The 22,260-nt window shown below is 49.1% G+C and overlaps 5 protein-coding genes across 5 annotated transcripts; 3 read left to right on the forward strand and 2 right to left on the reverse strand.

The window, feature by feature from the left end:
* Nucleotides 1-280: 280 nt before the first annotated feature.
* On the reverse strand, nt 281-6,862 carry FTJAE_13258 (e3 ubiquitin ligase UBR1; the record flags this gene model as incomplete). The annotated part of the gene is made up of 2 exons (XM_037346383.1): nt 281-548; nt 600-6,862. The coding sequence occupies 2 exons, from the start codon at nt 6,860-6,862 to the stop codon at nt 281-283; spliced, it is 6,531 nt and encodes a 2,176-aa protein (XP_037199709.1).
* Nucleotides 6,863-7,787: 925 nt separating this feature from the next.
* FTJAE_13259 (Ca2+-transporting ATPase) lies at nt 7,788-12,281 on the reverse strand (the record flags this gene model as incomplete). Its single annotated transcript, XM_037346384.1, has 8 exons — nt 7,788-7,847; nt 7,903-7,951; nt 8,012-8,077; nt 8,236-8,341; nt 8,819-9,183; nt 9,233-9,595; nt 9,793-11,691; nt 11,746-12,281. 8 exons carry the CDS (start codon nt 12,279-12,281, stop codon nt 7,788-7,790), a joined length of 3,444 nt encoding a protein of 1,147 aa, XP_037199710.1.
* A 2,307-nt stretch (nt 12,282-14,588) lies between these two features.
* On the forward strand, nt 14,589-15,167 carry FTJAE_13260 (RNA binding Pym; the record flags this gene model as incomplete). The annotated part of the gene is made up of 1 exon (XM_037346386.1): nt 14,589-15,167. One exon carries the CDS (start codon nt 14,589-14,591, stop codon nt 15,165-15,167), a length of 579 nt encoding a protein of 192 aa, XP_037199711.1.
* A 1,373-nt stretch (nt 15,168-16,540) lies between these two features.
* Nucleotides 16,541-17,900, forward strand: FTJAE_13261 (RPT4-26S proteasome regulatory subunit; the record flags this gene model as incomplete). The annotated part of the gene is made up of 4 exons (XM_037346387.1): nt 16,541-16,751; nt 16,814-17,200; nt 17,257-17,713; nt 17,780-17,900. The coding sequence occupies 4 exons, from the start codon at nt 16,541-16,543 to the stop codon at nt 17,898-17,900; spliced, it is 1,176 nt and encodes a 391-aa protein (XP_037199712.1).
* A 3,896-nt stretch (nt 17,901-21,796) lies between these two features.
* FTJAE_13262 (glucosamine-fructose-6-phosphate aminotransferase) lies at nt 21,797-22,260 on the forward strand (the record flags this gene model as incomplete). The annotated part of the gene is made up of 2 exons (XM_037346388.1): nt 21,797-21,875; nt 22,077-22,260. Coding segments are annotated over 2 exons (263 nt in total), but the record flags the coding sequence as incomplete, so codon positions are not given.

Raw genomic sequence — 22,260 nt, forward strand, 5'->3', positions numbered from 1 at the left:
AGATATTTTATCTTTTTAATAGATATTATTAAAATAAGATATAATAACCTGTTAAAGTGTAGTATTATAAATTACTGGAAACCCATATAAAAGTTTTATATACCCGTTAAGCATCTATTATCGTTGCATGCTATCACTACTCACATAGCATATAGAAGCCCAAAACCAATTATCTTGCACCATTTATCACATCATGGCCCGAAAACCCTTTACATACTCGCTAGCCCCGGCCCCAATGTATAGCATATACTTGCCTCATACCAATAGCTCCGTTTGTATACTATAAAGTATCCCATCCGCCATTATTGATCTCCGCCTCCAACTTGCGGCTAATCAAGCTCGGTACCCCGTGGTTGAGCACCGTATTTCGTATCATGGAGTCATATCGTTTCTGGTTCAGGAAGAGCTGTCGCCCATGACGCAGCTGAGGATCTGTCTCTCCGTACTTGTCGATATAAGGAGCTGGCGTGAAGGATCCCGAAAGTCGGAAAAGGTATACCACCGAGCACTTGCGCACATTGAGGAACACCCCAATATTCCGTTGACACCTGAACCTTATTAGTATTTTAACCGCAGTATAATAGCTGACCATTGCTTACTTTCGCATATGCTGCTGTGCACCACCAATCTTGGTGTGTTCTGTTCGTTCGGCAGAATTGTCCATCTTCTGGCAACATGTGCCTTGGCTGCAAGATAGTTCTCCGCAGAAGAGGCATATGACAGGATCTGTGAGCTCCTTTCCAGTGGTAGGACATTTTCGTCTGGTAGCTTCCTCTATGAGCGCATCGTAATTCTTTGGTAATCCAATAAGTTCAAAGATTCCAGGGTGGCTCATCATTGCCGAGAGAGGAATCTCGCTATAGTCTCCGGGCCACATAACTTGATGCTTTACCCAACCAGACACCAGTGCAGAAGTTGTCTGAGGCCAGCCACAAGCTGACGCGTTGTCTGTGATGGCAGCACACATCTCGTCAAATGTTGGAACTCGAAGAGCTTCAGTGAGGCGCTCCAGCTCATCAGCATCTGGCGAAGGCGAGACATGACTGTTGAAGTCTACGCCATACTTGACATACAGGAAAATGACACATTTCCGTAGGAAGGTGAGAGCGTATTTCTTGGAAAAGGTATACCAGCTCTCTAGAGTGTCCACGCCTGGTTGTTGGAAGCCACGGTTCTCGCCAAACTCAACGCCTTCAGGGAACTGGGCCGCATGGAAATCGACCCCAGTCTTCGTAACGCCGAGGGCAAAGTCTGCAAAATTGTTGATGGCCGGGTCCTGCGTATGGCGGTTGGTGAGATTGCCAACCCAGCTAGCGACAGGAATATTACGACCCATGTGATACACCAGCTTCACAAGTTCTGCCAGATAACAAAGCCGAAGAACGTGAGAAATTTCAGCTTTCTGGAGCGGCACTAAACCGTAGGAGCATTCCACCAAGAACAGGAACGAGTCCATGCTCAGTAGTGGAGGGTACACATCCAGAGGTCGGCGAGCATAGGGAGTTCCAGTACCGAAGTATCTCGACATAAACAGCTGACAGTGTTGCCGCTCGCTGTCCTTCCTGAATTCGGTTTCGATTTTGTTCTCGCCACCACCAGATTGCGCCCCAACAGCGATGTAGGAAGATACAGTCTCTGATAGGACTCTGAGGTGCGACAAGATGTGCTCAGGGATCTTCTCTAGGAGCGTCATGCCTGGCTGGGCTTCAATGCCTCGCTGCTGGACTTCGATTGAAGAGATTGTGAAGCCCACAGACTTCACTAGTGTGTCGCTGGCGCATAATTCACCAACGTTGTCACCCTTAGCGTCAATGAGGTGGCTAGTACGAAGACCGTTGACACGGAGTGTATTCCTCAGTCGGCGGTAGGCTGCTAATAGCTCGTTCATCAACTGGCTGCCATCTGTGTTATTGTTGGTGGTAGCAGTAGTGGCGGGTTGAGGTTGCGCCGGCTCAGGGGTAACCGAGTCAGAGAATGCGTAGCTTGCAGGTGTGCCGACTGTTGACGAATGGGACTCTGCATCATCTCTTCCCCACAAGGTGTCGCTCGAAGCTTGGGCTGGGAGCAAGAACTCAACGAGGCTTCCCGGGAGACTTGGAGTAAACATGTCAGGTATAGTAGGTTCGTCCTCCCTTGCCTTGCTTCCACCAATCCAGTAAGCAGATCCCATTTGCTTCTCGACGAATTCCTCGAATGTACTTTGAGACTGTAGGTAGCCTGGGTATGACTCGTCTATGCCCTTCCAGATAATCGGTACAAATGCATTGCCTAGGGCCTTACATAGAGGACAGACAAACTCATTACGCTTGACATCTTCTGGGTGATGCCTGGCAATCTGATGCGTATGGCGGCGAACAGTCGCTTCATAGTAAACTTCAAAGCAACGATAATGCATCATATGCCCGCAACCACTTGCCACTGGGCCTGACCGACAGACGTTGGAAGGAAAACCCTTCCCGATTGTCTGTCTCTCTGCGAGAAACGTTTCACCCTGAGCGTTGATTTTTTCCACCATCTTGCGGTTCTCGTGAGCAATACCGAATGGTCGAACATCCTCGGCCGATCGATCAAGACTACATGGTGTTTGCGATGCTTCTCGAACGAAATCAGGGTCTTGGAAATCCGTCTGCCGGAGGATGCGGCTTTCGTTGAAGTGAGCAAAAGTGCCGTAGAGATGACGATCGTCCGGCTCCTCCTGACACAGGATGCAAGTTCCCACTGGGTACTTCCAGTTGTGTTTTCGGTCCTCCGTTTGCTCGCCATCGACTTCTTCGTCCTCATCTTCTTCAATATCACTGCCCCAGTCAAAAGAAGCCTGGTTTTCCATGAAACTCTTCTGCTGCTGTTGGAATTGCGCCATGACCTTGGCTTGACGGCTTAGAGCTGCCTTCTTTCTTCTCTCGCGCTCTTCCTCTGCAGATGTGTTTGCTGGTGACGCAGTGCTTATACGGTCTACGGAAGCACCCAAGTTCACATACGCTGTCTCAAAAGTGCGAGGACGTTTCTGGCGCAGGCGCTTTAGAACGAGTGCGATTTTAGGATGAACTGCCTTGAACTCGTCCTTGGTTGACATCATATTCAGCAGAGACACGATTGTTCTTGAACTGTGGGCTTCAGGCATAAAGTTGCTGCGGCCGAACTTTGTGAGGGCGATGTGGACGAAGGACTTTGGTGATTCTTCGCTCATGTCATCGTCACTTGACTTGTCCTCGAGAATGGCGATGAGCATAAGATGCAAGACAACTTGGAGAAATGTTTCCAGTCGAGTAAAAGGAACGGAGGGAGTAAATTTGCCGGCCACCAGAGGATAAAGGAGTGAGTAGTAAATGACTTGAGCAAACATGCCGGTACTCGTGAAAGCGCCCAAGTCCTCAAACATGCCCGAAGGGACTGGTCGGGCCTTGGGCTCGTATACAATTTCTTCAGCAGTCTTTCCTGTCCGTTTCGCCATCTTCTTTCGGTAAGCTAGCTCCGACTCCTCACGCTGGTTCTTGTTGTAGTGAGCGATGTAAGGGTCAATCTCCTCAATATACTCAGGTCGAAGTTCGAAAGTACCAACATCGGAGACACCCTCTGGTGGTTTGAAAGTGGCCATCTCATCAAGCACTCGATGAAAGTCCTCTTGCTCTTGATACTTCTCAGGCAGTTTGTTACAGATCTCGTTGAACGATAGCGGCTTGAAACACAATACATGAGTAATGTCGCGGCGCATGGCCAAGAGCCTGGATTTGGTCTCATCATCTGAAGATATCAAAGAGGTCCGGTCGCTTAGCAAGACAATCAGAAGATGAATCATATCTTCAACGACATCAAGGTGCTGAGCATCATCCTGAGCTTCAGATTTGAGCTCGAATAAACCCTTGACCCAGCTTTCCATTCCAAAGCGGTCTATGATCGAGACCAGTACTCGGCTGGGATCGCAAATCACCAAAGCAGTCTGAAGTAAAAAGATATCCCGATGATGAGATACATCTCGTTGACCGACACCGCGATACGTACTGGCTTGGTGTCGCAGGCTGATTCCATTGCGAACCCACATGTTGGCTTTGATCTGGGCAAGCCAAGCGCAAACACGGAGAGGGAAGTCGAAAGACGCGATGAGATAATCCTCTGCGGTGTAATTCTTTCGCGGCACTTGAGGTCTCCCCATCAGTCGTGGTTTAGATTTGAGCTCCTGTTGAGTAAAGCTCAGAAGGTTCCGCATTGTTGACACAGGAAGAGACCGGCCACACTCAATGAGCCAGGACAGGGTGTAGTGCAGCGCATGGTGGAAGCTGATCGCGTCCTTCTCGACAACGAACTTGACGACATCATACGATGACGATTCGCTATCGAACTCAAAATCATTCAATGTCTTAAACTGCACCTCGTCCTTGATTTCACCTTGCTTAAATCGATGACGTTCAGCGCCGATGGAGTTCAAGATGACCGTCTTCGCCGTGAAGCGAATTGCTTGTTGTAGGTAGTGGAACTCATCTGGGGGGCAGTTACGGAACGCCTCAGCAAGGTTTCGTGCTTGCAGGTTGATTTGCCTGGTTACAAGAGATGCTGTAATCCAGGAGTCGGCCTCGTATTCTACGTGTTCGACCACGGCCCTGACGTTCGGCCCAATACATTGATGTAGCTTGACAAGGTCAAGGAACTGCATGAGGTAGCGGGGCTCACATCTAACGCGTTCCTGTACATGAGGGGCGCCGAAAAGATACTTCAGGTCTTGGTAAAAGTGGTACATGCGCCTGTTGGTTACCGACCCGCTTTCGAAGCCCAAGACTGCATCGGGGGACACATCCCAAGGGTGCCCAACTTGACGAGTTGTCAAGAAGGTGTATAGGATTGCCAACAAGCTGGTCATAAAGTTTCCGCGCTCGACAACTTCTGCAGTGATTGATGGGGTGGTGAGCATCTGAAGGGAAAGGTTGATGATGGAGTGGTCTGGCTCTCGGTCTCCAACCAGATAAAGCTGAGCCAGGATTGTGTAAAGACTGGCGAATCTGAGGGCCAGTACTCTCTTGAATTCGGGAATAGTCACAACCGTGGAGATGTACAGAGCTCGAAGGTCGTTTCTCACCTTCTTCCACATGCGCAAATCAAATAACAACAGCCAGTCGAGGCGAACACGGCGGAATACATCCTCAGCTGGAGGCACGTTCTCACGCTGTGTATAAACGGCAGGTGTCTCGATCCAATATCGCCCAGGTCTAGGAACTAACTTCTCGGTCTTACCAGGAGTTTTGGGAATTTCCGCGTTCGCCTTTGCGTAAATCGAGGGAGCGATTAGGGGCTCCGCTGTATCCGAGTCGGATGGTGTTGCTTCTCTGTCCCTGGTTCTAGCTGGAGCCTCAGATTGTGTCTGGGCTTGGCCTTGACCCCGACCCTGACCCTGAGACGTAACTTGAGCAGGAGGAGGCGGTGGAGGTGGTGGATAGCCTGCCATTGTTGCTTCGTCTTCTTCCAAAGCCTGGTCGTTATCTCTCCAATTCATCCCAAGGTCTCCGACGTCTCCGCGGGCATCGACCATCATGACGTCGTCATCCTCGTCTTCGTCTCCTCCAGCCACTGAGCTGGAAGGAGAATGTTGGTCTTGATCGTCCATGTCTGCATCGGCATCTTCTTCGTCCTCTCCATCATCGTCGGAGTCGTCGTCAATTTCTATCTGAACGCCGGTACCGGTGTTGGCTGCAGCCTGCAAGGCCAGAATGAACCTAGCATTCATGCCATCAAATCGGCGTCTGCTGTCGACAATCTGGTCATCCTCCTCCTCGTCATCAATCAGACCCATCGTATGAGTCGCTTGGCTCCCTTGACGCCAAGGGTTCATTACCTGTTCACAAACTGTGCGTCGGAGAATACTGTTGTCGTGGCCGACAGAGCAACCAGATATATCACTCAGCCACTCAACGAGGGTGCCGCACATTTGTTCGCGGAAAGTGTCTCTTGCAGACCGAATCGTGACTGTAACTCTGATGGCCTCCATTATAGCTGCCATGTCCAAGAGTCGCTTCACGTCGGGCATATACGTCAAGATACTTCGTCCAATAGCATCAGTCTCCCAGGCATTCTCTGCAGCCAGCTTACGGCTTTTTCGACAAGCGCGGGCGACCTGGTCCTGAACTTCTTGAACGGTATGTTTCTCGTCATTCCAAAGAATCAGGGCGAATTCTGTACATGGTTCGGCATCGGGGCCGTAGTATTTCGAGGAGAGGCGTGATGACTGCTCGTCTTCGAGAATCGATTCTTGTGTCTTGGCCTGTCGCAGCTGTTCTGGGGAGCATGAGATGACGTCGCAGATGTAGTCGAAAACACGACCGATGGTCATCTGTAGATTCGTGACAAGGTCCTCAGGCAGACCGGCCGCCTCTTTTCCCTTCCCCTTGTCCGTACCTCCCTGAACGTGAGAGTGAATGGTGCAGAACAGAGGTGTTCGCCATGCCTCGTCATCTCCACAGTCACAGCAACCACTATTTCCTACTGATATGTGGATTCGAACCATGTGCCCTGTATGGTCGGTCGAGTCGAAGCATCGGGCACATAGGCAGCAAGTTTCGTCGGTACCACAGGTGCGGCACATGTACGATGCCTCACCAGGTTTGAAGATGTGCCCACATCGCTTCCCCCGCGCTGCCTCGGTATACTCTGCTCCCTCGACTGCGCCTTGAGAGTCGCTCAGCTTGAGTGTCTCTCCGATTTTACCGTCCGGGAAGAGCAGTCGCATGTATTCACTTTTTCCTCCAGCGAGAGACCAGAAGAGGCTGGTAAGTAGCTCGCGTGAAGCATCTTCGGTGAAGCGGTAGTTGAAGCGGGAGGGCAGGTCGGCCAAGAACTGGCAGAGCTGTTGCTCCTGGGTCGACATAGATTGGGCCATGGTCAAACCAACCTCATCGTAGCATTTATTGTGTGAGATGAAAAGAGAAGGCGAGAAAGAGAGAAAAGTAGGGACGACGTCGATTACGGTGTCGGCGATGTCGTCAGGTCGATTATTGATAGGCAATACCGAAGTGGGGGGTCCGCAAATATTGGAGAAAGGTTTGGTGGAACAGTTGCTCTGCGGATAAAGACGTCAGCGATATGAACAGTGTAGAAGTAGAAAAGTAGTTGATTTACCTGTAGCAGCCCTGTAAAAAGACACAAAATCCAAAAGTGGCCGTGAACGTGGCTGTTGCCAATGTCAGATTGCTTAACTTTCAAGCTGTCAAGTTGATGATGACGGTTTAAATATCTGGGTTGCGTTTTGCTACCTCCTTACTTAATAAAGGTACCTTATTACTACTATAGCGACCTGTTGCTGTTACCTTGCATGGATCCTGGGACTGAATCACAGTGAGGTTTTGGTGCACCTAGGTAGGTAGGTTAGTAGTCACCGAGGGGCAATACCTGCCAATCCAGCCCAGTCCACTGCACCACACACGTAAGGTAAGAATGGATGGATGAATTGCCGAAGCAGTTCCAACTGGAGCTCTTTAGGTACATACAGTCACATTCACAAGCAGTAAATTGCCGTCACCACCTCACTCTTATTAGCAGTAAAAGTCTGATCATACATATGCGTTGGCTTTTTCATGTTATATATGTTAACATACGAACAGCCACCGGTGGTTATGGCTATTGCCGGTTCTAGCAATCAATAAATGGAAATAATGCATCAACAGAGGTAGGTAACGAGATGTCATGTGTGTAATCAAGCCTCTAATCCTCTTCTAATTTATACAGGGGCAAGCGGCACCAGAATCAATGCCTCGCCTCGCTCGGTCCGTTGCTCCATGATCAGGTCCATGTCCTTGTCAACCTCTTTATTCCTCATCCTCATCGCCGCCCTCGAGGAACTTATGTCGGATATCCTTCCATTGTCGCTGCAAGCCCGTTAGCATTTGTCTCTCGCCAATTTCCGGTCTTCATCGCACGTACGCCTCGGTTGTTGTTGTCCCAGACTTTGTCCATAACGTTGTTGAAGCCACTGTATCGTAATCAGCGTCGTGTCCCCGTTGATCCGAGGTCACTTGCGGGCAGTCCTTACATCTCCCAGGCGAAGCCAGCAGTGAAAACGGTAGCGAGCATCAGGTAGTTGGTGGAGAAGAGGCTCCTGCAGAAACGTAAATCTCGCATTAGTTTGGGTGATCGATTGTCGTGTCGTCGGCGTCGTCGTTACTTGCCTGTAGAGTGTGTTGGCGAGGGCCTGTGAAGATGCGCGATTAGCCATTGCGGTCTGCAAGGGGAGTCTTGGAGTAGCCTCTATCTTACCATTTTGATAGATGAGCGCAATTGAGCGTCTGTAACACGGCTAAGGGTCGGTGGTGGACGTCGGCGGCGGTCGATTGTGAGGCTTCGATTGAAGGATGGAGAGGTTCTAGAGATTGTCAGGCCAGGAAATTCGCGAAGTTCCGGGAACAGCTTTACCTCGCCTGTGATTGGTCGGCCGAGCCAGATATCCGGTGCCCCGGTTTAATCAGGACGAAACTCACTTTCAACAACCATTCTCTCACTTCATCGATGGTAATAATTATTAAGGAGGATTATTTTTTGTTAACGTTCAACGTTTTCCTATATTAGCACACTATGAATGCCGCCGCACAGGCTCTATCTTCAGTCAGCTAGCTTGGCCCAATGCTCAGACGGGACTGTATTTATGGTATCAACTCCTATGTGCTAGGAACCGTCGCCAGATATACTGGAACGCAGTCAAATCACCGCCCTTCCTGAACTTGATCCATCCCTGCTCTGGATGCTCCGGGCTTCTCCTGCAATTCCTCTTTTACCCTATCCTTCGTCTCTTTGTGTCCACGGACTCTTTCCCTGAACCCAATATGTTGTTGGACTCGCGGACCCCTGATGGAGCTCATGACGCGAAGTGGTGGCCGTACAAATTCATCGTCAGAATCCAGCGACTTGTCAATCGTGAAATCTTCACCGGGAGGCGAAATCCATCTTCTGCGAAGGAAGCCTGGGAGACATACAGCAATCCACTCATCGGGACAGAGTCTAATTAGTGCACCCCAAGGAACAGAGATGGCACCTAGACCGATCGACAGTCCCCATTCTTTACCGTTCAAGCGAACAATCTCAAAGGCATCACTACCTACGAAAATGATGAGGACTTGGCCTCCAATCATGATGAGGTTGATTATGATAAAGAAAACATTGCGATGGAGACCTTCAAAGATGTTTAGCTTGTTATCCAGCCGACGGTTGCTAAGATTTTGGTTAGTGAAGTATCACTTATCAAAGCTTCGTCACATACTTGATTTCGTTGAAAATTTGCAACCAGACAAATGTGTTGAAGACGAGTGTCTTGAGCTGCTTGGTATCATGTTCGGAGTCTCCGTACCAGCCTAAAAGGGCCTTGCCACCAAAATTTAACACAAATGTGATTGCAAGTTGACAAATAGCCTGTCCTATGATCATCTTGGCTATTCTCAGTGTAATGAGCGGTGCCGACTTTCGATCTGGCTTCCGGTCAAGGACACTCCTCGTAGGGGGTCTGTGGCCAATGCAAGGGCTGCAAAGGTGTCCATGATCAAATTGACCCAAAGGAGTTGGACAGCGTTGAGAACAGATTCCTGCTTGCTGCTTGCAACCGCTGAGACAAATGTCAAGACCACGGCTGTAATGTTGACAGTCAGTTGGAACTACCATCATCCGATCAGCTAAACTTCACGGCTACCGTATATTCAAGCTCACCTGAAGAAACTTTTTGACAGAATCATTAACGGCACGCCCCCACATCAACCCCTTGACAATGGAAGCAAAACTGCAAGTCATCAGTGGTGTCCTGCTCTAGTATACGAACCGCTCACTTACTTGTCATCAAGAAGGATAATTGACGATGCTTCCTTAGCCACTTCTGTTCCAGCGATGCCCATGGAGAATCCAATGTCTGCCATCTTCAAAGCTGGCGCATCATTCGTTCCATCGCCTGTCACTGCCACTGTTTCCCCGAGATCTTTAAGGGTACGGATCAGGATCCGTTTATCCTCCGGACTTGAGCGGGCCAGGACTTGAAGATATCTCACCTTTTGTTTGAGCTCTTCAGGTGGAAGTCTTCGAAACTCGGGACCTTCCATCGCAATGCCACCTTCATGAGGACGGAAAATACCACATTCGGAGGCGATAGCAGAGGCCGTTTGGATATTGTCACCAGTTACCATTCTTACAAAGACGCCAGCCCGGCGACAATCCTCAAGAGCACTGATTACAGTCGGTCGCAACGGGTCTTTGATACCGTAAATTCCAATCAGTGTCATACCTTGGTGCACAGCATTGAAATCTGCGTGGAGCGGGTTTTCCGGGGAGACGGCTCCCTCAGGTGGCCAGGATTCGAAGTCGCGATATGATGACCCGATGGTTCGTAGAGTCTGTCCGGCATAGGAGCTAATAATCATACCGATCATGTCTCGATCCGCTTCGGTCAGGGGAACGGACATCGTTTCCCCTTCCGTCACATTCCCGAGACACTTGGTACACTGTTCCAGCAGTATCTCAGAAGCGCCCTTTGCGTATGCGCGATACTTTCCACTGGGCAGCTTGACAATTACAGCACTGTACTTGTTCTTGCTATCGAAAGGTACTGTCTGCACGATATTGGCAGAAGATCTTATCTCTTGGATTGGCCCAGCTCCTAGATGATCTCGGCAATAGGTAAGTAAAGCAACCTCAGTCTTGGAACCGACGAATGTCTTCTGGCCATCCTGGTCACCTTCGAAGGCCGTTGAGTTGAGCACATTGGACTGGATGAGTAGAGTCTTGACTTGTTGACTTAGTCTATTCACGAAGTCGGCGTCTGGGATATTGGGTACAGTGAGAGCCTTCCGTTCGATGGACAAGGACTTGTCCATTGGCGGATCAGCACCACCGAAACTGGTTGCTTTACCAAGTGTGGCGGCAACTATCGTCATTACATTCTGGGTAAGTGTCCCAGTTTTATCAGAGCAAACAGTCGTAGCATTGCCCATCGTCTCGCAGGCCTTGAGGATTCGAACGAGATTGTTGTCGCGGAGCATCTTGACAGTCGCAAAGCTCAGTGCCAGTGTGACTGCCAAAGGCAGTCCTTCAGGGACAGCCACTACAACAACAGTGACTGAGACGATGAAAATCTTCATGAATTCTTGACCCTTCTCGGAGGGAGATCCGTGGTTATTCGGAAGCTGAGCACAGAACTTGATGAAGAGCACGACGAATAGCAACAGCGCAGCGCCAGCACCTACTTTGGCAATCCAATCGGCTAAGATGTTGAGCTTCTTCTGCAGGGGTGTGTCTTCCTGTTCGGTGCGGAGGGCCATTGAGATTCGGCCATAGCTGGAATTCACACCCACAGCAGTCACAAGAAATGTCCCATTGCCCTCATTGACCTTGCTTCCCGAGATGATGAAAGGATCGAGCTTCTCTGCCTCCTTGGTGTCGAGTTTCTGGATTGCATCAAACACATCTGCTGCCGGTGTCTTTCGGAGCAGATCCGACTCTCCAGTAGCTGAAGATTCGTCACACTTGACGGCGCTGCCTTGAATAAAGATGCCATCTACTGGTACGATATCCCCCGTGGCAAGATGCATGACATCCCCGACCATTACGTCGTTGATGGATATCTCTTGGGACTTCCCTGAACGAATAACATTGACCATACGATCATTGGTTCTCTTAGTGAGCCGGGTGAACTGTCGCTGCATATGCCAGTCGTTGATTGTACCGACCAGCACAACAATACTGCCCGCTCCTGTTAGTGTTGTAAGTCTTGGCGTGACTGGAGGATTTACTTACACGATAGCAACAATAATTGCGACACCTTCAACCCATTCGACTTTGGGCTCCCCTTTTTTATGCTCACCTCCAAAGGTTTGGTAAAGGCCTAGAGCTAGTGACACAATCGCCGCAATGGTCAAGAGAATGAGAACTTTGTCGTTATAGGTAGTCCAGGCAATCTCCAAGAGGGATTTTGTCTTCTTATCAAGAAGGCGATTGTCTCTGAAGATCTTTTTCCGGTCGCAAAAAATCCCAGTAGGGTTGGGATCCTCAGGGGGAGGAATATGAACTGCTGCTTCAGCATTACTCTCCGGTATTGCATCACCAGTCGTCCCGTGTTTTGGTGTTCCTTTTGGCGCAACTTCGTGGAATGCGACCTCTCCCGCCACTGTGGACTCATCGGTGCTGAGGCCAGCATTACGATCTGTATGCAGTCCCTTCTCTATACCATCAATTCCCCCAAGAGCATAAAAGGCGTTGAGGCTCTTGGGATTGAGCAACTTAGAAAGCTGGCCTGGGCTGAAAGCAAATTTGCTTTTCTCAGTTCTGAACATGTCTTCGGTGCCTGGGTCCGGAGTCAATGCATCTGAAGTGTCTAGTAGACTGATTTTGGTGACGACATGGTCGTTTTCGGGTGTTTGGCTTCCTGCGATATATGAGGAGCTGCCATCTTGGCGATGGTGGTGAGTGTTGGAGCTTCAGGGCCTAGATTGATAATCGACCAACTCCTGAGAAAGCCTTGACAGCTTTTAAATAGGGTAAGGTAGTATAAAAACAGAACAAGAATGCCACGATTAAGAGGCCTCCCTTTATGTTGTGAGTGAAGTTTGGTTCTAAAGTCTCTGGAGAGGGGAAGGGCAGGCAGGAAAAGAAAGTGACCGACTTAGACAATGACACAGACATTAGCACTTGCCAGTGATGGGCACTTTTTGTGTAAGGCAGATCGTAATGAGACGGATGGGACATTGCTGAGCTCATATACTTAAGTTGAGGAGGTACCTTATGCAACAGCGGTTAGATACATGATTAGTACTTTCTGAAGCAAAATGACATCCGATTCATCCTTCCTATAGCAAGGTCTATCTACTAGATGCTGGTTACTACTGCCTACCTAGTACCTAGCAGGTAGGTACCTTGCCTTGCCTGTTTTTGGTGCGCTGGTCTAAGAGTAGGGTGTTTCTGTACGCAATGGCGAAATGCTAATATCCCTTACTAGGTAGCAACAATATGTTAAGTTTTATAGCCCCTTCCTTGACGTTGAGGTGTGCAGTGTTCCTAAATAATATCATGAGTCTATTTCAGCAAGCAGACACGGGCGGGAATGAGACCGCTGTGTGTCAACAACATTCACATACATCCAATCAATGATACACAGAGGACGATAAAACTAGTCGATCATAGGCCAAGTATTCGGTAGTGATACGCAAACAAAGATGGGAACGCTTGGGAGAAGGGTCTCAAATATTGAACTCCAAACACCAGTAGCATGAAAAAAGCCTAACAAGCACACAAGACGGTTCCAACAACCTTTTTTTTTTCATATGGCCAACGTACTCACCAAACAGTAGTGGTTACACTGGTAGCTGAGGCGAGCCTTGCCCTGTATCCGTACCTACTGTCACAAGCAAAGTCGTGCGAGAGGCTGCCATTAGACATAATTCCGTAGGCTCTCGACCTGCCACGACCTATGCATGAGGAAGCCAGTGACTGATTGCAGTAATTTAACTGGGCCAGATATGTGAATGCCTTGGTCAACGCTCTTCAGATAACGGTGTGTTAAGCTTGAGCTGTGGCAGCACACCATTTCCATTCACCAGCGGGCCAGCCATGTACTGCATGTTGCTTTTCCCACTCCGTATGGGCTATGTAAGACGTGGAAATCCTTCCATTCTCCTTGTGGTCTTGCACGATAATCAGCCAGATCATACAAAATCATCACCAGACCCTCAGAGTTCAGCAAGGCCTCCATAATGTAGCGAAACACATTCGAGATGGAAGCTGAGGAATAACAAAATGAGGAAGTGAGGCTGCGCAGGTAACTTAGGCACTCTTCAGATATGACGGGTCAGAGGATTTATGTCGCTTACACCTGGGCATATTTGCAACGTGGGCATACGTCCATTGCCGTTTTACATGAGGAAAGGTTGAAACAAGGCACCCTGCAGGGCGTCAAGCTCGAAACATCTACCAATGAGAGGGCTCCAGCTCAAATAAGCTCATATAGCAGGGGTACTCCCTTGTTGTTTGTGTCCAGTATGTACTAAGTAGGTAACTACCTAGGCAAGGGGAGAAAAGAAAACTCAGGACCTTAACCCTAAGGGATAAAAATCTTTAAGTAAATTTATAGGACTCTTTCCTTGGTTTGTTTTAACACCCTATACTAATGGAAGGTTTGGTGTTTTCTTGCCCCCCGACGCTAGGTAAGGTACCTTACTTATAGTAACAGCTTGGCTCCCACAGCCCTGGCTGAAATCTCCCCAAGAGGACACAGGCGTGCTTGGGCAAATGTGATCATGTGTTGGTATACAATCGAGGGAGCGTTATGAAACACAATTACAATGCATTAATCATGCATTGGTACTCAATCAAGGCTGCATCTGTGTATAATCCTGTGTTATCCATGTTATACCCTGATGTAGCCACATGCATGTGGCGCTGCTTGCTTTCAGCCACTCGCAGCCCCTCCTCCAAATTGACCCCTCCAAAGCCAATTTCCAGCTTTCAACCTGCTTCGGTACCTGCCGAGCAGATTCCAAACCCTGCTCGTCTGCGACAACGTCCAGCGTCGGACTCAGACGCGCTCTCGAACCGAATTAACTCTCCTTTTATTCTATCTCTTTTTTTTCTTTTCTTTTTTCGTGATGCCTTCGCAGCCTTCGAACGCGGGTATTGTCACCGATGAGAGCAGTGGTGACCGAGAGATCCCGCAGTCTGTCCGCGCAGATGGCAGTACCCGCAAAGCTATCAAAATTCGTCCGGGATACCGCCCTCCCGAGGATGTCGAAGTCTACAAGAACCGCACTGCCGAGGCCTTTCGCGAGCGCGGTAAGAAGATTGGCATCCCAGGTGCCACGGGCTTGAAGGAAGAGAGCTCCGAACAGAACTCAGCTGCAAGCAACAAGAACGCCAAGCGTCGTGAGGCTCGGAAAAAGGCAAAGGCTGCAGAGGGTGATGCTCCAGCCCCTGCGGAAGAGACAAAGCCTGAGCAAGTCGACCCCGAAGTTGAGCGCGAGAAAAAGGCCCGAAATCTTAAGAAGAAGTTGAAACAGGCTAAGGACCTCAAGAACAAGAAGGAAGGTGGTGAGGCTCTGCTCCCCGAGCAAATCGCAAAGGTGATCAAAATCAACGAACTCATTAGAGAGTTGGATGCGCTCGGTTTCGACGCTGAGGGTGAGCCCAAGAAGGCGGCCACTGACAACGAGGGCGAGAAGAAGGACTGAGACAGTTTATCCGGCTTCGACTCAAGAATATCACTGCAATCGAAAGTGCTTCGAGCAGTCGCTGGTATACTCAGGTCTACTTTTCCGGGTAAACACTCTACTTCTCACCAAGCCAAGTCGGATGACGAAGATCCATATTTTTGCGACCTATACCCAACTCAACATCATCAGCAGGCCGTCTTCAGCTGTTTGAGAGATCGCTTAGCCAGGTTCCTGGTCCTTGCCATCACTTGGATGTACCTGGCCCTTCATTCTAAAATCGGCTCACCTTCTGCTCTTCCCGACACCCTTCTCCGTCTTCAGGACAGACGAGTAATAGGCACGATGCGCTATGCGCGCAATAGAAGCTTCAGGCTGGGTCGGGATGTACCAAAAATCGTTTTTCTGAGTAAATTAGACATCTAATGAGAGCTACGAAGTTCCTCGATATCCAATCGTCTTTGAGCTTGGAAAATCGGCCTCTAGAGGAAATGCTGAAGGTCTTTGCACTCACAAATGCCGTGCTGTTGGTAAGTAATCTGATGTATAGCAACGCCTATCTGTATACGCGTCAACTGTACCGTGTCTTTCTACATTTCGGTAACACATCTCCTTTCCTGTTCACCTTGTATGTTGCTGCTCATTCAAAGAGTAGTGACGATAACCACATGATGGTTTGTCGGATCGAACTTTGAGAAAGTACTATTACATGATATACAGAAACCTAACCACGTCACATAGTAACGAATCAATCAGCATTGCATTCAGTTCGACGATCAATTGTAATGTAAAAAATCAAAATACAGCATCGTGGTCTCTAATCAGGTATCACTGTTTCGAGAACGGACTGAGTGATGCAGGGTAGGTAATAGAGCTCCGACAAAATCATCAAAGCACTTGGGCCACACGTAGTGACAGTTTATGCTTGCCAGTGGACTCACTCCATGGTATTTTGATGGATATGCATTATAATCGAAAAAAAAAAACTAGAAAAAAACTATATGCAGATCAAATAGCAAACAAATCAAGATCTATCACATTCTGTTCATTCTCAAACCATAAATATTCAGAGATAGAGCCACGCATCGCCTTGTTTTCTTCAACTGCCTCAGGTCCCTTAATGAGATACCTGGACGGAAGCTTTGCGCGTAGCATATGCCGAGATTCTGCCGGTGCAGCTCGAGCCCGCTAGTGGAAGGCTCCAGCTGGTGAGGTAAGCTCTCTATCTCCCATGAGCAACCACCATCACCATCCAATACAAACACCTTTCCATCAACATAAACGAGCTTTCGATACCCGACAGACAACGGCCAAGACCGACGAATTGTCAAGAAAAGAAAAAATATTAACAGTATACAACTCACGAAACTAGGATCGGAATAAAGTTATTCGCAATGTCTGCCGAAGCCGAGCGTCAGGCTGCCCTTAACTCCTATCGCACGAAACTCATGGAGTCGCGAGAATGGGAGGCAAAGCTCAAGAATCTGCGCTTAGAGATCAAGGACATGCAGCGAGAGTTTGACAAGACCGAGGACAACATCAAGGCGCTACAGAGTGTGGGACAGATCATCGGCGAGGTACTGAAACAGCTTGATGACGAACGATGTGAGGGCGAACAACATGTGGACTCGTACAAGATGGACGGATACTAACGGTTATACTCGCAGTTATCGTCAAGGCTTCATCGGGGCCACGATATGTTGTCGGATGCAGATCAAAGGTCGATAAGGTCAAGCTCAAGCAAGGTACCCGTGTTGCCCTCGACATGACGACACTCACCATCATGCGAATGCTACCCCGCGAAGTCGACCCCTTGGTGTACAACATGTCTCTGGAAGACCCAGGGCAAGTCAGCTTTGCTGGTATCGGTGGATTGAACGATCAGATTCGAGAGCTCAGAGAAGTAATTGAGCTCCCCCTCAAGAATCCCGAACTGTTCCTCCGAGTAGGCATCAAACCTCCCAAGGGTGTCCTGCTATATGGCCCTCCCGGAACTGGAAAAACTCTACTGGCACGAGCAGTTGCTAGCAGTCTAGAGACCAACTTCTTGAAGGGTATGGGTCACGCGCTGATCTTATTCTACGAACGTGTATCACTGACAGCAAACTAGTTGTTTCTTCCGCTATTGTCGATAAATACATTGGAGAATCTGCAAGACTGATCCGCGAGATGTTTGGCTATGCCAAGGAGCATGAGCCTTGCATCATTTTCATGGACGAAATTGATGCCATTGGTGGCCGTCGTTTCTCCGAGGGCACCAGTGCTGATCGTGAAATTCAACGAACCCTCATGGAGTTGCTCAACCAGCTGGACGGTTTCGACTATCTGGGCAAGACCAAGATCATCATGGCAACCAACCGACCTGACACATTGGACCCTGCGCTTCTTCGTGCTGGCCGACTGGACCGAAAGATCGAAATTCCTCTGCCCAACGAGGTCGGACGCCTCGAGATTCTCAAGATTCACTCACAAAGCGTGGTAGTCGATGGAGACCTTGATTTCGAAAGCGTGGTGAAGATGAGTGACGGGCTCAACGGTGCTGATTTGCGAAACGTGGTTACTGAAGCGTAAGTTTCCATCCCCACGCAGTAAAGGAGAAGAAGTTGGGCTTAATGAATCTGACATGCATACAGCGGTCTATTTGCTATCAAGGACTACCGAGACTCGATCAATCAGGACGATTTCAACAAGGCTGTTCGCAAGGTCGCGGAATCCAAGAAGTTGGAGGGCAAGCTTGAGTACCAGAAGCTGTAAGCGGCGGGAGGGTGTGCCATTCCAGCCCAAGATGGATAGATATAACAGCGCAAAGGTGCATGGAAACTTAAGGATGATGGAAGTTGATGGACCCAGCGTTGCTAGGTAATCCGTGTAAGACTGTACAATATAGTCAGGGCAACCAGCGATAGATTAGCTCAGCCCTATAAACAGGAATGTACATGGCGTCCTGGAAAAGCAGGAAAGTTTCTTGCGGCTACCACAATCGTGGTTCACGAGGGTGAGATTCATACATATGCCAATGCCTGCAACATAAGTAGCCAGATCCTTTGCCATGAGTTGTGTCGCAAGGCGTTGATACAATTGGTGAGAGGCTCGAGATGCCATGAAACCAACCACCTTCTTGACTCGCAAGGCTGATTTTTCTGAGTGAGACTGTCGGTCGGCCATAGTAAGCTCAGGAGGAGTAAGATTACGAAATTATGCAAGGTGAGGTATGTTATACCACTAGTAGTAGTAAGCAAGTAGTCAAGATGAACGGCTGAAGTCAGGTCGTGTCAAGAATACCAGGATAAAGGAGCTTATGGCATCTTCAAGTTTGGGGCTGAAGGGCATTTTCAGCTTGGCATTTTTTGGTTCTACAAAAGGCGACTTTTTGCTGACAGTGTGCTTTAGATTGTACTATAGATTTCTAATTGGCAACTGTCTTTCCCTTGGGTTGTTAGTGCTGAAGAAAGGACATATACTTGTAGACGATTGGTACAAAAGGATTCCTTCTCACGTACATAACAAACAACCACAGCAACGGCACTCTGGCAAGGGTTCACCTTAAATAAGCACCATCTTTTAATTATGACGGTGGGAACTTGCCCTGCTCAGCGGGGACGCTTTTAGGCCAACGTGGCTGAGGTCAGAGAGCTGGATGGTCTATTCCTACAGCTCACCCTTGAAGGCGAGCAAGCGTATCCGTAATCTCTGTAGACCCCCAAGCCGGAGGATGACGGCAAGGCTAAAATGGAGAGAGGCATAGAGTTGATATCTTTAACATGGGGGGTCTCAGTTTTGGGAGACGATGACGTAGGTATATAACGAGATGGATGCTAACAATAGCATCTACCTAAGGTCCGGAACTAACTTAGTTAGTCGGCAGCTCAACCGACGGCGGAAAGCGAATCAGAGAAACAAGACCGAAAACAAGATTGATAGGTAGGAATGAATGCTACGGAGAAAAACATGGGCTAGAATGCATCGAGAAGAAGAAGAAAAATAAGTCAAGAAGCGAGCCTGCACTTGAGATGGGAAACAACGCCGAGCGGAACGCGCTAGTTAAAACGGGTTGCTATTCTTAGTGAGATTGGTTTTTTTTTTTTTTTTTAGTTGGGGCGATTGAGGCTGTGAAATCTTAATAGTTGTACCAGTATGTGAACTGAAGCGAACTGATTCAACTTCGAATCGACACAGGCACAAACAAACACAAGGTATTGGGTGAGAGACCCACGACCTAGGGACGATCCATCTGATGCTAAGGCCATCAATGCATCACTGTCCAGGTACTCATGAATATTACAGAGCCCACCCCAAAGAAAGTCAGTGTCAGCTATGTACCTGTTGTCGTAGGGGTATCATCTTAAGTACTGTATCTGTTGATCTTCAATTGCATAGACGCCATATGTTTCAGAATCATCACTGTGGGAAGTAGCACAAGCTTCAGGATTAGTTAAGGAAGAAGAACAAAACGACGGGCGAATTCAGGGGCACGCATTGCATATCTGCATATGTATGCACGCCTCCACAGGAAGGGATGCAGGGGATCCCCCAATGCCGACTGGTAGCTTCCGCAGGCCAACACTGAGCGATTGACTGTGAGGGAGTCTCTGAGACCTTGGCTACCTTAGGTAGGCCGGGAGTCAATACCAATACGAACGATCAAAGGCGCGAGTGGGGGAGACATTTCTCGTATGGAGGCGCAGATCTCTCGCTTGACGATAACGCTGCCGTTTCTCTTTCGGGTCTCTGAGTGGTAGAGTGTAGAACGAGTTGAAACGAGCTGCAAGCTTCCGCTCTTCTGTTGGTGTTGACAAGGCTCGGGCTAGTCGGGAACCCCGTGAGGCTGGTTTTTAGGTGTGCTGTACCTAGGTCTAGGTCTAGGTGAGGGTGGAGGCGGAGGAGAGTGGTGGATGATGATGTTTGTGGTGGGTTCTGCAGATATGATAAGTGACAAACAACCAACTCAATGCATCCAGATGGTAACATCAGAAAAGATCGTGGTTCGACGTAAAAAGAGTGCGGTGAAAGAGGGACCTCTAATTACTAGTAACTTCCCGCACTCGGTGCAAGACACAAAGTTCATAATCAGATTAGCTTTGTAGATCAGGAACTTGCCTGTGAGAGGTCACCACAATGGGATTGTGAGATTATTGTTAGTTCCATACATCTTGGGTACATCTACCTGTACATGCGGCTCGGCGAGATGCGTTGCCATGACCACCTAAGGTAGAGAGGTAGACGGGACCTAAGCTTCACGATCTAACTTGAACTGTGACAGACCTGGAGTTGCACCAGGGTGTTCAGGCACCGCCATCCAGGCCCTGGAATTATTAAAGCGCGGGCTAGATCCAGAGAGGCAAACAGCAAACTGTATTCTTAGAAATTCGATACGTGGTAGTTGTCGCAGATTATTACGAGTCTGAGCGTAAGGCCTTGGAAAGCAGGACCAGAGGCGGACGATGGCTAGGTATGAAGAAGCCTTGTTGGTGTGGTTTTTGGTCCTGGACCCTTACCCTTATGCAACCATTAGCCACGGCTGACAATGGCTTCCATTCTGTTCCAGCTAACGTCTCAACAGCCGCGAGCTACTGCCACGCCCACGATAACAGATGCCGTGTAACAGGATCAATTGGTCATCTGTTGGTTCAGCTGTATGATGATGGCCAGTCCCTCAACTGCCTAGCACCTTAGACCAAGGTAAGGTACCTACTGGAGTCAGTCAACTCAAAACGCCTGATGGTGGTGTATCCCTGAACCATCTCAAACTGTGAACCGCCCCTCACAGTTCAGGGTCAGTTGCTATGGAGGAGTGTGGTTGTTGTCGATATGTATGAGTTGCAGGCATTCTCATGATATTCCTCTGTTACCCTCCCTTGCCTTGTCTCGCCCACTTCCCGCCAGTTCGTTCGTTTCTCAACCTCTCTGTAAATAGACCGGCGAGCAGATAAAAATACCTACCTACCTGGAGGCCAGACCAGACAGACCAAACCAAAAACATGGAATCTCTCACCCCTGTCTGGGCCCTGTCGAAAATACCCCCGCTACTGTCATCCTCAACCCCACTCTGCCCACCAAGACAGCAAGCTGCCTGCATGCATGCAGAGCAAAAGCGAGCCCGTGGGAGAGAGCCCGACCTTGCTGAGTTGCAGGTCACTTTTGAGTGAGAGCCGCCCGGGCATAGCGGCGTATACCTACTACCTAAGGTACCTAAAAACCATCCTCTACGGAGACCGCTCTGCCCGCCTTTGTCCTTTCGCCTTCACCCAATGTTGTAAGGCAAGTCAAGTTGTTGAAGCTCAAACGACTACATATACAACCATCTCCTCCTCCCTCCTCACCTTTCTTGTTCTGCTCTCCTCTCCTCTTTCTCCTCCCTCATCTACACCTTATTGCTTCTTGATACCCCGTCCTCAAAACTCTTCCGCCTGTTTCCTCTCTCTCTTATTCTCCCCCACACATATCCGCTCGCTATCGGCTCTGCTCTCCTCTCACCGACCGTGTCGTCTCGTCTCGTCTCTAAACGACCCCATTGTCCACGTTTTTCCATTGCAAAGAGCTCGTCAACATGTGGTAAGGAAGCTTCCTCTTCCTCTTCCTCGTCNNNNGGGCCTCAAAAGAAGGAATTCCGCGGCTCAATTGGTGGAATAAAATAACAATAGCTAACCAATATGATCAGTGGTATTTTCGGATACATCAACTACCTGGTGGAGAAGGACCGCAAGTTCATCATCGACACTCTTGTCAACGGTCAGTAATTGCTTATCCCATGTTCACAAGCACAAGCCCAAGCCCAAGCATAACCATAATCATGGGCGCAGCCCATGTTTCCCCCCTCCTCAGCTGCCCCTCACCACCCCTTTCATCAGCCATGCCCCGCCCCGCCATGCACTGGTGAGACGCGGGATCAGCGCCCAGATTCGTGTTGCTGACACAGCCTTTTGCAAACAGGTCTGTCCCGTCTCGAGTACCGTGGATATGACTCTGCTGGTCTAGCCATCGACGGCGACAAGAAGAAGGAGGTTCTCGCTTTCAAGGAGGTTGGCAAGGTCGCCAAGCTCCGAAAGCTCATTGACGAGTCCGACCTCGACCTCGAGAAGATCTTTGATTCACATGCCGGTATTGCCCACACCCG

Source organism: Fusarium tjaetaba (assembly GCF_013396195.1).
Source record: "Fusarium tjaetaba strain NRRL 66243 chromosome Unknown NRRL66243_c0000397, whole genome shotgun sequence".
Taxonomy (NCBI): Eukaryota; Fungi; Ascomycota; class Sordariomycetes; order Hypocreales; family Nectriaceae; genus Fusarium; species Fusarium tjaetaba.